The following is a 13779-nucleotide window of genomic DNA, read 5'->3' as shown; positions in this document are numbered from 1 at the left end:
TGTATATCATTACATATTCAGATGCTACGTTAAATTCTGATATCATTTCATGTTTGGTTTTTGAAATTCGGTTACGGCGTTGTTGAGTTATTGCTTGAAATGTAAAGTCTTGAGAACGACTATTATTTTTTAAAATATCTCATACAATTATTCTCTCTGCATCAGATCACATGAAAATTAGTCAAAATTTTGGGTGTTCGAAGTAATGGTTTCAATTTTGAGCTGTGGAATTCAGTCAGGAATCATTTTGAATATGAAACAATTGCGAAATTGAAAGAGGTGTATTCGAAAACAAATCTTTAATTAATAACAATGTAAATAATATAACTTGATAAATCATTTCATAAGAATGGTAGGTACCTAGAAATAAGTCATAAAAATTGTTCAAAGTGATGCCCATTAGATATTATACAGGCTTCGAAACGTTGAATCACTTCTCTCGTACAAGTCGCTCTTATAATATCAGGCGTAATATCACTGCACGCTAGTCGAATTTTCATTTTCAGATCATCCACATTCAAAGGGGAAGTAGTGAAAACAATATCTTTTAGATAACCCCATAGGAAAAAATCAAGCGGTGATAAATCTGGGGAACGAGCCGGCCACCGAATTGGACCCTTATTACCAATCCATCTATTTGGGTACGTTCTATCCAGATATTCAGTAACAACCTGTGAATTGTGAGGAGGAGCACCATCTTGTTGCCACCAAATTCCTTGTCGTTCTGCTATGGGAATATCTTCCATCAACTGGATCAAATCATTTTCTAGAAAATGTAAATATCGCAATCCATTGAGATTTTCATTGAAAAAGTAAGGTCCTATGATGCGGCCATTGAACAATCCACACCATACATTAATACCCCAAGTATTTTGAAAATTACTTTCGCGGACCCAGTGGGGATTTTCTTGAGACCAATAGTGACTGTTATGTCGATTCACAACTCCATCATTGTGGAATCGCGATTCATCGCTCCACAAAATTTGACTGAATATGTTGGGACTTTCATGTAATATTACCTGAATACAAGCAATGAATTCAAGTCGTCGTCCAAAGTCTGTGGGTTTCAAACCTTGTACCAACTGAATTTTGAATGGGTGGTATTTATTTTCTTTCAGAATTCTCTGTACATTAGATTTACTCACACCGACTTCTTCTGCAAGAGTACGGATAGAAACATGTGGATGAATAATAATATAAGCCAACACATTGATCTCTAAATCTTCAGTTCTAACAGATCTCGTATGATGACGATGCTTTATAGTAGAAGGAAATGACCCAGTTCGCAATTTTTCTACAGCTCTCGAAAAAGTCATTCGTGACGGAATGGGTTTGTCTGGAAAACGTTCTTGGTATAGACGTTGTGCTTGACGGCAGTTTTTCTGACATTCCCCAAAAATTAATAACATATCAATGCAATCACTTGGACTAAACGCGAAAGGCATACTGGAGTTTTCGCACAAAAAACACAGTTACTGTTTTGCAAAGAATCACTGAATCGAACTGACAAGTAGATACAATTCAACAACATTTGTTACTATGGCATCAACAAGCATAAGCTACTTGATGAAATTGTGCAATATAAAGCAATTCACCCTCAAGTTAGTCACATTCTCAAGAATTTCAATATTATATTCAACTGATATCGATATCGTATCGTAGAGGTGAGAATAATGGTTTGTATTCAGAAGTAATCTAGTTCAATTCAATGAAAGATATAGACTGGATTCGTGTACGAGTAAATAAGTTTTTTTGAAACTTTATATTTAAGGAAAAGTGCAATAACTCAACAACGCCGTAACCAAATTTCAAAAACCAAACATGAAATGATATCAGAATTTAACGTAGCATCTGAATATGTAATGATATACAGGGCGTTCTATTTTAAAAATGGAATTTTGGTCTGTAGCACCAACACCAAACACCCTGTATATTTAAAAATTATATCAAAATATAGCTCTCATGAACTCCTAAAACTTTTGTATGAAACATTTTTGTGTATCTCCTTCAACAAACCAGATATTGCCTGTCACATAAAATGTGGGACACCCGGTATAGGGTTTTCCAACAGGAACTGAAAGAAAATGACCATAGACAACAAGTGTGTTCGCTGAATTGGCTCTGGAGTTGGCAACTGACCCTAATTTCCATCGAAAAATCATCTTCAGCGATGTGGCCAATTTATGGATAAATGGGTATGTGAACAAAGAAAATTGTCGGAACTGGGACGATACCAATTCACATGAGATCCAAGAGCGTCTAATGCATCCCGAATAAGTCACTGTTGGGTGTGGATTTTGGACTGGCGGTGTTATCGGTCCATATTTCTTTGAGAACGACGTTGGTCAGGCCATCACTGTCAACGGCGATCACTATAAGTTAATGATTACCAACTTCCTTTGGCCTGAATTGGATGATCTGGACACCAAACACATGTAGTTGCAACAGGACGGCGCTACGTGTTACACAGCTCATGCCACATTGGATATTTTCCAAAATCGCAGGCGGATGCGAGTGGGTCAAAACCACAGAGGTTCTCAAAGCCAACATAACCCATACCATCGGTCGAGTTCAGCCTGATTTATACACCAGAGTCATGGAAAATTGGATGTTTCGGATGCGCTCCATCAGAGAAGCCGTGGCGGATTATTTGAACGATGGTATATTCCTCATATAGGTTTTTAAAACGAATAAAAAACTTATTTCATTCCAATTTACAAAATGAAACCTCTTAGGAATGATCCTATATCATGATTTGAAAATTAAAAGTAGAAATGTTCTGGAAATGAAAAAAAAATATGGGAAAAGACAATTGGGGAACTAGCCAAATGGCACACCCATGCTCAATCCCTAAAGAGGTGGGATGGAATCAAAGTATGCAGTCTTGTCAGGATTATCCTGGGCGACCCTGGAAAGCTGGCGCCGAAGAAATATCTGGCGATGACCCGGAAAAACTCACGCTCAACAATAGGATTTCTGACTGGACACTGTCAACTAAGGAAACACCTCCATGTTATGGGGCTAGTGGACACACCTCTATGTAGGATGTATGAACAGGAAGATGAAACTGTCAGGCATGTCCTATGCGAGTGTCCAGAGTTATCGTCAACAAGAGAGTGTGTGTTCGGCGAGTATAAGCCGCCGATATGAAGGAGCTGTCTCCTAGTGATCTGTACACCTTCCTGGAAAGGGCAGGATGGATGATGACCTAGTTGGACGACTCTTCGGAAGGATGTATGGTCACACGTGGCATAAGTGCTGTGAGTCTACACTTACTCTCCTAACTCTACATATACAGACACAGATATGAAGGAAAATGTCGTATTGTCAGAAGTCTAAAACTCTTCTACGATCCTGAGGCAAAGCTTTAAACGTTGTCAATGTAAACTTCTGGTCCAATGAAACCACTTACAGTGCCCTCTTCTCCAAAGGAGTCAGCAGTTTCAATACCTTCCAGGTCAGTGTGGTCAGAATCTAGACCAGACAAGAGGAGGAGATAGATTGAGAAGAGTATTAGAGACTATTTATTGCCATCTTGGCCATCGTTCATTGATTTATGTGTCAGGTTGTTTTCATCTGTAGATTCACTGGCATATATTTCTGCTTGAAATGCGGCCGCATAGATGCCCAAGCAGGTTCATTATTCTGTCTTGGGTCTGCGATTGTATACACTGCATCTCAACTTGGAGGTGTATTTGATTCATCTGCGAACCAACAGCTACCTAACAAGTAATATACTCGCAGATGTTTCTCCTTTATCCAGCAGCAGGACCATGCTGGAATTATTCAAGTAGATTCCCTGGAGACCGCGGCTTCTAGGTATTACCTATCGTCAGTATAGGACAGATCACATCCAGATAGCGAAGCCGAAAAGACATCCCATGTATTGAAACTCTTATACAGTACTTTTCTTGAGTAGAAAGGACTGGAACCTCCGGAAGTAGGAGATATTAAGAGCAGATAGTTGTTGGTTCACAGATGGATCAAAAACGCCTGAAAAAAATCCAATTGGATAGTTGGTGGCTTCATCTTCATTTGTTACACAGTCAATTGATTTGAATGAATGCATTGTTCCAATGATATCATTCTGAATTATGTAGCTTAGGTCATCTACATCTTTATTCTTAGCCGCTAAAATTGCTCGCTCACTCAATCATTCATTATTTTTGTAGTTAGTAATTATGTACACCTTTGCTGAAAAGTTCGTCTTTCGATGAGACAAAGTTACAGAAATTCTGAGGAAATGAAATCAATCCGCTCGATTCGTCGACCGGTACTCGACCATTACCGATAGTCAGCAATTGCTAAGAGAAATCTTCAGCAGATGTATCATCAAGCAATGCAACTCTCATGTTTGTTGTCAGGTGAAGTTTCTCCATATAGCGCCATAGATTCGATGATTTGAGGCAAGCGTTTATTTCGTCGGCAGCCATTGATCTTGGAATAATAGGCAATGTTTGGCGGAAATCGCGAGACAGTAAAATCATTGCACCTCCAAAACATCTGAGTCATTGCGTAGATCTTTCAATGTTCAGTTAGGTACTTCTAATGCACGTTTGTGCGCCATTGTGCATTCCTCCCAAAGGATGGGTTTCGATGCTGATGAAACTTTGGCCATTTCGGAGTTTTTTGAAATATTACATTTTGATTCTTCAATAATTTGAAGATTAAACGGCAATTAAATGCCGTACGGCATCCTTCTAACAATGTGACTGCTATTCCAGAAGAAGCAACTGCAAGCGTAATGTTGGATCTCTCACGAACAGTAATGATATCAGGAATGTCTTGTCAGTTTCACCAGGGGCATCCAGGAAATATAAATCACCATTTCCATCATCAATTGCCTTCATTAACCATTGACAAAATAACGTTTAGCTGTCATTTACCTTTTTTGTTATTCCATGTAGATGCGTTTTTGCTATACCACGTTTTATAGTGACTTCTTGGTGACTTCACGGAAACGTGGTCGAACGGGATAAAAAGTATCCTATGTCCCTTTACTTGTTCTAAGCTACCTCTCCACCAATTTTCAGCCAAATCGGTTCATCCGTTCTTGAGTTATGAATAGTGTAAATAACACCACTTTCTTTTATATATATATATACAGTATGACCCATTTTTAATGGAAACACCCCCCTAAAATTTGAAGTTGTATACCGATTTTGAATTTTTTTTTTGAAATGTCAAGTACTAAAAGGTCTACCTTGGGACAAAATTTGAAATGTTTATTAAAGTTTCAGGGCATACTACGATATTTTTTCTTAGTCGAAAATCGGGATTTTTTATTAGCGCTTTTTTTAATGGAAAAATCACTACACCACTGGATTCAGAGTGCCTCTAAACAGGTGTGACCAAAATTTCATGAAAAAATATTCATTATTAACAAAGTTATGACAACTCAAAAATTCGAAAACTCACACAGCTAACAGTTACAAAAAACACCCTATATCAACAGATATAGCCATGAGAATATTTTTTTTATGATTTCAACAATAAAGTGCCGCCAGATGAAAAAAATACAAATAGCGTAAATATTTTTAATGAAAATAACGGAATTACATTCAAGTTTTTAAATCTTAGTTGCCATGGAAATGATATTACAGTTTGACACTTGTGAAAGATTTAAGTGTACTATTGTCAACAATATTTACCTTACAGTTCTTCGAATTATTTTGTCTCATGGCTGCAAGATTGAGCGTGAGAGAGAAAATTGAAATTGTACGCCTTTCGGGAGATGACGTTAGAAGTGCTAGAGAGTATTTAATGAGAGACATCCAGATCGTCCTCATATTAGGTGCGGTACGGTAAATGAAATAAATGAAATATTCAGTGAAACTGGTGCAGTATCAAAAATGATGTTGAAAAGTAATCCTGTACAGAGACGAAACAGGAATGACAGGAATGATCAAATCATTTTAGATTATTTCGGAAATAATCCTAATGCCAGTATGAGAAATGCCACTTTAGATTTGAATATTCCACGAGAAACTATTCGGAGATGTCTCAAGGCGAAGAATATCAAACTTTTCAAGCCAAAATTTTTACACACACTTCAAGAAGGCGACGAAGCAAGACGCCTGGAATATTGTTTATGGGCCCAAGGGGAATATTTAAACAATAGAAATTTCCTAAAAAATATTTTATATACCGACGAAGCCACTTTCACTACAAATGGAGTAGTGTCATCACAGAATTGTCGCTATTGGGCAGCGGATAATCCTAACTGGGTAATAAACTGTAAAAGCCAGTATTTCCAAAAAATCAACGTCTGGTGTGGGATATTGAACGAACGAATTGTTGGTCCTTTATTTTTTGAGGAAAACATTAATGCGCAGAGGTTTCTAGAATTTTCAAACACAGAGTTTTGGGATGCTATTCACGAGCTGCCAATCAATGAACGATCAAATTTAATTGTCCAGTTAGATGGGTGTTCAGTTCATTATGCCAGAGCTGTGAGGCAATGGCTTAACGAACATTTTCCAAACCGATGGATAGGCCGTGGTAGTCCGTTTATAGAGTGGCCACCCAGATCTCCAGACCTCACAGTTTTGGACTTTTTTCTCTGGGGACTTCTCACCAAAGGTTTACAAAAACCGATCAAGAGATAGAAATGAACTTTGTGCAAGAATTCGACAGGTATGTGCAGATATTAGCACTCAAGAACTAAGGAACGTAATCAGAAACATTCGTAAGCGCTACGACACATGTATCGAAATACGTGGTGGATTAGTAGAGGCTACTAGAATATGAGTTAGAATTAATTGTTGCACTGAATCGAAACATTTCAATAATTAGTTACGTTTACTAAAATTTTTTGCTTCATGTTAGTTGAATTGTGTGAATGAATGTAATTTCGTTATTTTCATTAAAAATATTTACGCTATTTGGTTTTTTTTCATCTCGCGGCACTTTGTTGTTGAAATCATAAAAAAAAATGATTATTGTGACTGTGTGAGTTTTCGAATTTTTGAGTTGTCGTAACTTTGTTAATAATGAATATTTTTCCATGAAATTTTGGTCACACCTATTTAAGGACACTCTGAATCCAGTGGCGTAGTGATTTTTTCAATAAAAAAATCGCTAGTAAAAAATTTCGATTTTCGACTGAGAAAAAATATCGTAGTATGCCCTGAAACTTTAATAAACATTTCAAATTTTGTTCCAAGGTAGACCTTGACATTTAAAAAAAATTATTAAAATCGATTTACAACTTCAAATTTTAGGGGGGGTGTTTCCATTGAAAATGGGTCACACTGTAGATATTAAATTCACTTAATGATATGGCTTATTGAATAAACGTATTATTACTATTATCAATTTTTCATTTTTTTTGTCAATTTACATACCAGAATAAAACGCTCCTCTAGCTATAAATTTTCACAATTCTAGCCTTTCTACGAACTATTTCAATTTAGTAACCTTTTTACAAAATGTTCCACAAAAGGTAATTTCAGAATTGAATAGGTAGCATTTTAGCAACATTGCCTTAAACTCCATGAAGTTCATTGAAAGCGTTCCATTCCTATACAAAACGCAGTTCAATAAAAAAAGCGAGGGGAGAGAACTATACTTACATGCATATCTAACTTATCTATTTCAGAAAGAACCCAGCCAACTGAACCGTCTCCGCTACAAACTAATATTCGGAATGGATCAAAGTGTCTAAACAGTCTTAGGCCAAGGCGAGGGCCGGTTGAAATGAGATCGAACACTTGTGCGGGGTTGAGGAGTTGCTTGAATTTGCGCAAAAACTTCACACCTTGGTTATCACCTGAAACAGACGAGTCTACAGCTGAAGGGTCGATCTATTTGGTCATTTTATTTCAAGCTTATTCATGGCAGGTCACAAATATTAGAAGCAGATTCCAGTAGAAAAACATGATGCTACCGAAATAATTGAATTTCATTAGTTCGAACTTCCACTGTCTATTATATAAAATGATTTGAAACACTTGAAACAACTTGAAAAGAAGAAGAATTAAAAATGAATAGCTGAAAATAACAATTATTTGAAGTAAAAATAGAACGATTGAACAAAAAACGAAGAAATAAAAATGAAAATAAAAAAGTTAAGAGATTGCAAGCCGAAAAAAAAATTAACTAATGTGACTTGGAATCTCTTAAATTTTTTATTTTTATCTTTATTTCTTTATTTTTTGTTCAATCGTTCTATTTTCACTTGTATATTATTTCACTATTATTTCATTTCAGGTTATTCTTGCTCAATATTGCTTTTCGGCTAATCATTTTTAATTTTTCTTCTTTTTCAGTTGTTTCAGGGATTTCAAATCAATTTAAATAGTAGACAATGGAAGTCCGAAATAGTGAAATTCATCATGAAACATTGTCGATCACCTCCAAACAAACCGAAATAATTCTTGTGCTAGAGGTCCAGCAACTACTGTAGTACAAACATAATAAAGAAGGATGTTTTCATAGTTTATTTGTTTAACAAAAAACATATTTTCAAACAGATTTTTAACTATGTACTTGGATAAATGTGACTCAACAGATTCAAGTTGAAAGAACTTTTTTGACATAGTTATTAGAATGGTTTGAGAATTCAAAATCATGCGTTGACAATCTCTATCAGAGCTTTTTCTAGCAATAAAAAATATTCATTAAAATTACATGAGAAATTTCAGACTGAAGTGCAGAATGATATGAAATAATGGATTTGCACATGAATAAAAGAAAATATATATCACTAAAGACCACATTATATGTTTTAGATCTCTCTCCATAGAATACTCTTTGTTTAGATATAGAAGACTGTTAGTTTTGAGATCAAATGGGATAATTCGTTTAAGCTGTTCCAAGAAGTTAGGAAATTTGCATATGGTAATTCAAGTATATACAAGTGAGGATTATTTTTAGGTTTGATGTGCTTTAATATAGAAGTTACTGTAGACCTTCCCCAGCGTCTAAATTATTGAAAAAAAAAATATTGGAGTCGTTCTGGACCTCGACAAAGGTGAGTGAATTTCACAGGGTCTGCGGTTTGAGGTTTTCTCTGGCTTTACTTCATCTTCAGTACTACATACTTAGCAAGGATGATTCCGTAATTTGAAGGTCATCATTAACATTTTATATCAGAATTGGACCAGTTCTCAACCTAGATTTATACAGGGTGTCACATAGGTACGTAGAAATATTCAAGTGACGTGTTCCTGAAACAATTAAAAAAAAGTATATATAAACTTGTGTCCGGAAATGCTTCGTTTCGGAGATACAGGGTGTTGAAATAGTTTTTTCAAAATAACTCTTGCCAAAAATTAGTTATTTGCACGAAACTTGGTACACAGGGTTTTTTGACATGGCAAATCAGAATTTCTTATTAACTTTTATGACATCGATGCATATTACTTAGCTCCTAGGGCGCTAAGTGGAGTTGCTGAAAACATAAACAAAAACTAAGTATGTGGTGGATCTTGTCAAAATAAACAACTTTTTTCTATAAAATGTTCGAAAAATCATTCGTTATCGAAATACAAATTGTTGAATTCTTTCAAAACATGCTTGGTTGTTGTCATGAGTTTTTTGCAATTTCAGTTTTTTGTATCTCGAAAACCATACAAACTAATCGGCTTCGTTAGAAAGCTGGGTTTATTTGGTTGAGTGTGAATGTGTGAGAGCCACAATGAACTCTTGCGGGTTGCGGTGGTGAGTCGAATAGACCCACTCACTTTGGACCTAACCTAAGTAGCTTGCATCGATATGAAAATTTGTTAACATCTCACCTCCATTGTTGTTGAGAATGTGTACCTTTTTTACTTGAAAAAGATATGGAAATTAGGTTTTTCTATAGGAAGTAGCAAAAGTTTACTGTCAAAAAAGTGAAGGGCAATTTGAAATAAATAATGACGTAGCCTACGTAGCGCCCTCTAGATATCACATAAAAATTAATACGAAATTATGAATTTCCACATCAAAATTGAAATTGTCTCAGGAATACGTCAATAGTACACCCTATAAGCGTCGAAATTTGGTTTGTAGTATATTTATCATTTTGCCAGACCTGGTTTCGGCTCGTTACACTATGAATTAATCGAAACTTGGTTTACTAGGGTATAATATTTTGTTGAGTTTTTGGTTTTTAATTTCCATTTTGAAAGGATGTTAATTGAAGTTCTGGTTTACAAATATCTTTGATTTTCATAACTCATATTGGAATATATGTTTCCAAGTACCTCACAAAATGGGCTGATGAGCTGATCAATGTTTCTGCTCGCCTATTTGCTTCCTCAATACACTAGCAACAAATTGTTTATTTGAGTGCGAATTAGTGACTCTTCCTCCATGTAGCCATTGAAAACGACTCACCTGACTTAGAATTAACGAACACTAAAAGAGGAGAAGAAGCCTGCGGTCTAACAGCATCCCAAGCCTCGTCCTGGATTGAATGTAGGGCCGTCGGAGGTACTACACTCACTCTTGCGGGGCCAAGGGGACACCAGCTTTGTATGTTTGGTCTACACTGGGTGTGCACTGTTGTTCGACACCACAGACACCTCCAGTCTTGTAATCTGAAAAAATGCATTTTGAAATTACCACAACATTATAAAATATGTTATAATAATAATAATTGGTATAATACGTCATTGTTCACAAAAACAAACTATAACAACTTTGAGAAAAAGTAGTTTTCTTCCATCTATTATTACTTCTGTTACTATACCACTCCATCATGAATATTTTTGGGATTGTACATTGATATTTCATCTTGAGATGCTGATTATTCTACTGTGTGTGTCAGAAAATGTCTTTATTGCACATATTTTCGTTTATTAGTACACGATATGCTTTTGTGTTATATTTTGAATTTACTTTTTTGTTACTTACCTAAGAACTGAACCACAATTTTTATCACATACGGTGCATTTGGCTGAAACAGGTAAATTTCCTTCCATCCATTGGTGGGGCATCATGATACTCTAAAAAATAAAATAATAAGGAGTCCTATAATTGTAACTGAATACTAGTTACTCTAAAAAACTGAATATTTATCGTATGAGTTTGAAGAAATCCTAGAGTTGGAACTGATGTATATTACAAATTACTCTAAAGAATTGAATATTCATCTGATGAGTTTAAAGACATCCTAGAGTTCTAACTATTATAAATTACAAGATATTTTGAAGAAAAGAATATTCACCTGATGAATTCAAAAAGTCCTAGAGTTGTAACTGATATACATCACGAGTTACTCTGAAGAAAAGAATATTTATCTGATGAGTTTAAAGAAATCCTAGAGCTGTAACTGATATAAATAACAAGTTACTCTAAAAAACTGAATATTCATCTGATGAATTCAAAAAAAATCCTCGAGTTTCAAATGATATGAATTACAAGTTTCTGTAAAGAAGATAATATTCATCTGATGAGTTTAAAGGAACCTTAGAGTTGTAACTGATATAAATTACAAGTTACTCCAAAATAATTAATATTCATCTGGTGAGTTCGAAAGAACCCCAGAGTTGTAACTTATATAAGTTGTGAGTTATTCTAAAAAATAGAATATTTATCTGATGAGTACGAAGAAATACTAAAGTTGTAACTGTCATAAATCACAAGTTACTCTGAATAGTAGAATATTCACCTGATGAGTTTAACGAAATCCTAGAGCTATAACTGATATAAATTACAAGTTACTCTGGAGAAAAAATATTCGTCTGATGAGCTTAAAGAAATCCTAGAGTTGTAACTGATATTAATTACGAGTAACTTCAAAAAATTCAATATTCATCTGATGAGTTCGAAATAATCCTGTAGAGTTGTAACTGATATAAGTTGCAAGCTACTCTGAAAATAAAATATTTATCTGATGAGTTTGAAGAAATACTAAAGTTGTAACTGTTATAAATCACAAGTTACTCTGAAATACCACCGTTGTAACTTATATGAATAACGAGTAACTTCATGAAAAATAAAATATTCATTTGATGGGTTCAAAGAAATTATAGAATTGTAACCGATATAAGGTACAAGTTACTTTTAAAAATGCATATCCATCTGATGGGTTCAAAGAAATCCTAGAGGCGTAACTGATATAAATTACAATTTTAATGATGAAATCCATGTAATGTGTTTGAATACATAATCACGACGTTTTATAATTTATATCCATTTGTGTCAAATAAATCCAGTACGTATCAAATTTCATGCCATGAATAGTGTTTGTATTATTTGATATTGAATAATGTTATTATGTATTTGAAATATTTCCATATTGATAATGATGCATATTCGTGAATCTCGCTGAAAATGCAAAACCATAGTTATGTTGAACTGATGATCTACCCATTACTAATTTGATGAAATGATTATTTTTCATATTGATTCGCAAAATAGTTTATAGTTCCAAATCATACAACATAACTGCAATAATTTCACCAATTTCTACCCGGAATTATCAATATGTGGCTGGAAGTGAAACTGTCGATGTGAATAGGCCAGGTTGAATTGGGACGTGCCCACTTTTTCTCCTGAATTAGTCAACTTTCAGAACACGCGTGTCGAGAATTTCAGAAGTTGCAACCCTCACTATGAGGGAGTTGCATTTTGGAATGAAATTTCGATGTAACATTTAGTTCAACTCCTGAAATTGACGTGCATTGAAAGTTTTGCATGAGTATGAATAATTATTGAACTAATCGTTTTATCCCAATGGCTATTCTACACTACATGTATACAGCGTGACTCACGGTCGATGGTAGGTTAGACGTTTCTGGAAAACGCAAAGCATGATCAAAAAGTCCTAGCAATTATTTTTTTTTAAAAGGAACACCCCGTATAATAATACATTTTTGGAATCGCTCTAGTATTTTAATACTTTTTTGTTAATAATGTCCTATACTCTCTATCTGTTTTCGAGATAAAAAATAAATTGTGCTAAATATGGTCCAAAACATAGCCTTAATTGAAATTAAGTACATCAGTACTCTCAATTCATGAAAAGTTGATATTTTGATGATAGTTTGGGCAAGCTCGAAATATTAAAATAACACCAAGAAATCGACTTCATATCATACAGGGCGTGCTAAAATTACTATTATTTCCATTGTGCATAAAAGTAGTCGAAAGTTCATTTTTTTCAAATGAAACCCCCTGTATATTACTCGATAAATTGAAAGATGGTGAAAAATGCTTCAAGATGATATACATTCAAGATGAGTTTAATCGTTGAATCACTAATAATATACAGTGTGTAAAAGCCAAATGGAATAAATTCATTATTTCGGCTACGGTACATTTTTAACAAAATCCCGAAACACGTCAAATTCAAATTATAATTTGACATACTTCAACGGAAAAATGCTACCCCCGTCGAGTGACAAGTATATCCCCAAATTTTTCAAATGGAAGTATAGGCTTGTGAATTATCGTTTGGAAGATCTCTTCATTCTCTATTGAAAAATGTTATCATTTTCAAGTTTATTGTAACAATTAGAATAAAATAAAAAAAAATAAATAAATAAAAATAAATTAAATAAATTGAATTAAAATCATCGAAATTCGATAAAATACATTCAAAACTTATTGCAAAATACTCAAAACTCATTTCATGTTGAGGTATTGATAATAAGAAAGTAAACAAAAACCATAGCAATGTTTTCTTTAGAGATGATATCCTTTAAAAAACTGTAAGTAATTTCCGTGGCAACGTTAGTTTGAAACGTCTTGTCAACTCGTTTTGTATGTTACAACATTTGTTGTCAGTATTTTAAATTAGGTTTGAAGTTCGTTAACTTCAAGTCTGACAAATGGTATCTTCCCTAT

General features: G+C 34.5%; 1 protein-coding gene across 1 annotated transcript in view; it reads right to left on the bottom strand.

The window, feature by feature from the left end:
- LOC111503932 (diacylglycerol kinase eta) overlaps positions 1–13779 on the bottom strand; it is a 215583-nt gene that overhangs the window by 31785 nt on the left and 170019 nt on the right. The window contains 3 exon segments of the mRNA XM_074174819.1: positions 7575–7771; positions 10324–10526; positions 10843–10934. Coding sequence (XP_074030920.1) covers positions 7575–7771; positions 10324–10526; positions 10843–10934 — 492 coding nt within the window.

This window comes from Leptinotarsa decemlineata, unplaced genomic scaffold, assembly GCF_025532065.1.
Source record: "Leptinotarsa decemlineata unplaced genomic scaffold, Ldec_3_MD MMD2_tig00000882_RagTag_RagTag, whole genome shotgun sequence".
In the NCBI taxonomy this organism is placed as follows: Eukaryota; Metazoa; Arthropoda; class Insecta; order Coleoptera; family Chrysomelidae; genus Leptinotarsa; species Leptinotarsa decemlineata.
Note: the sequence above shows the minus strand (reverse complement) of the source record. Positions and strands in the feature narration are given on the sequence as shown.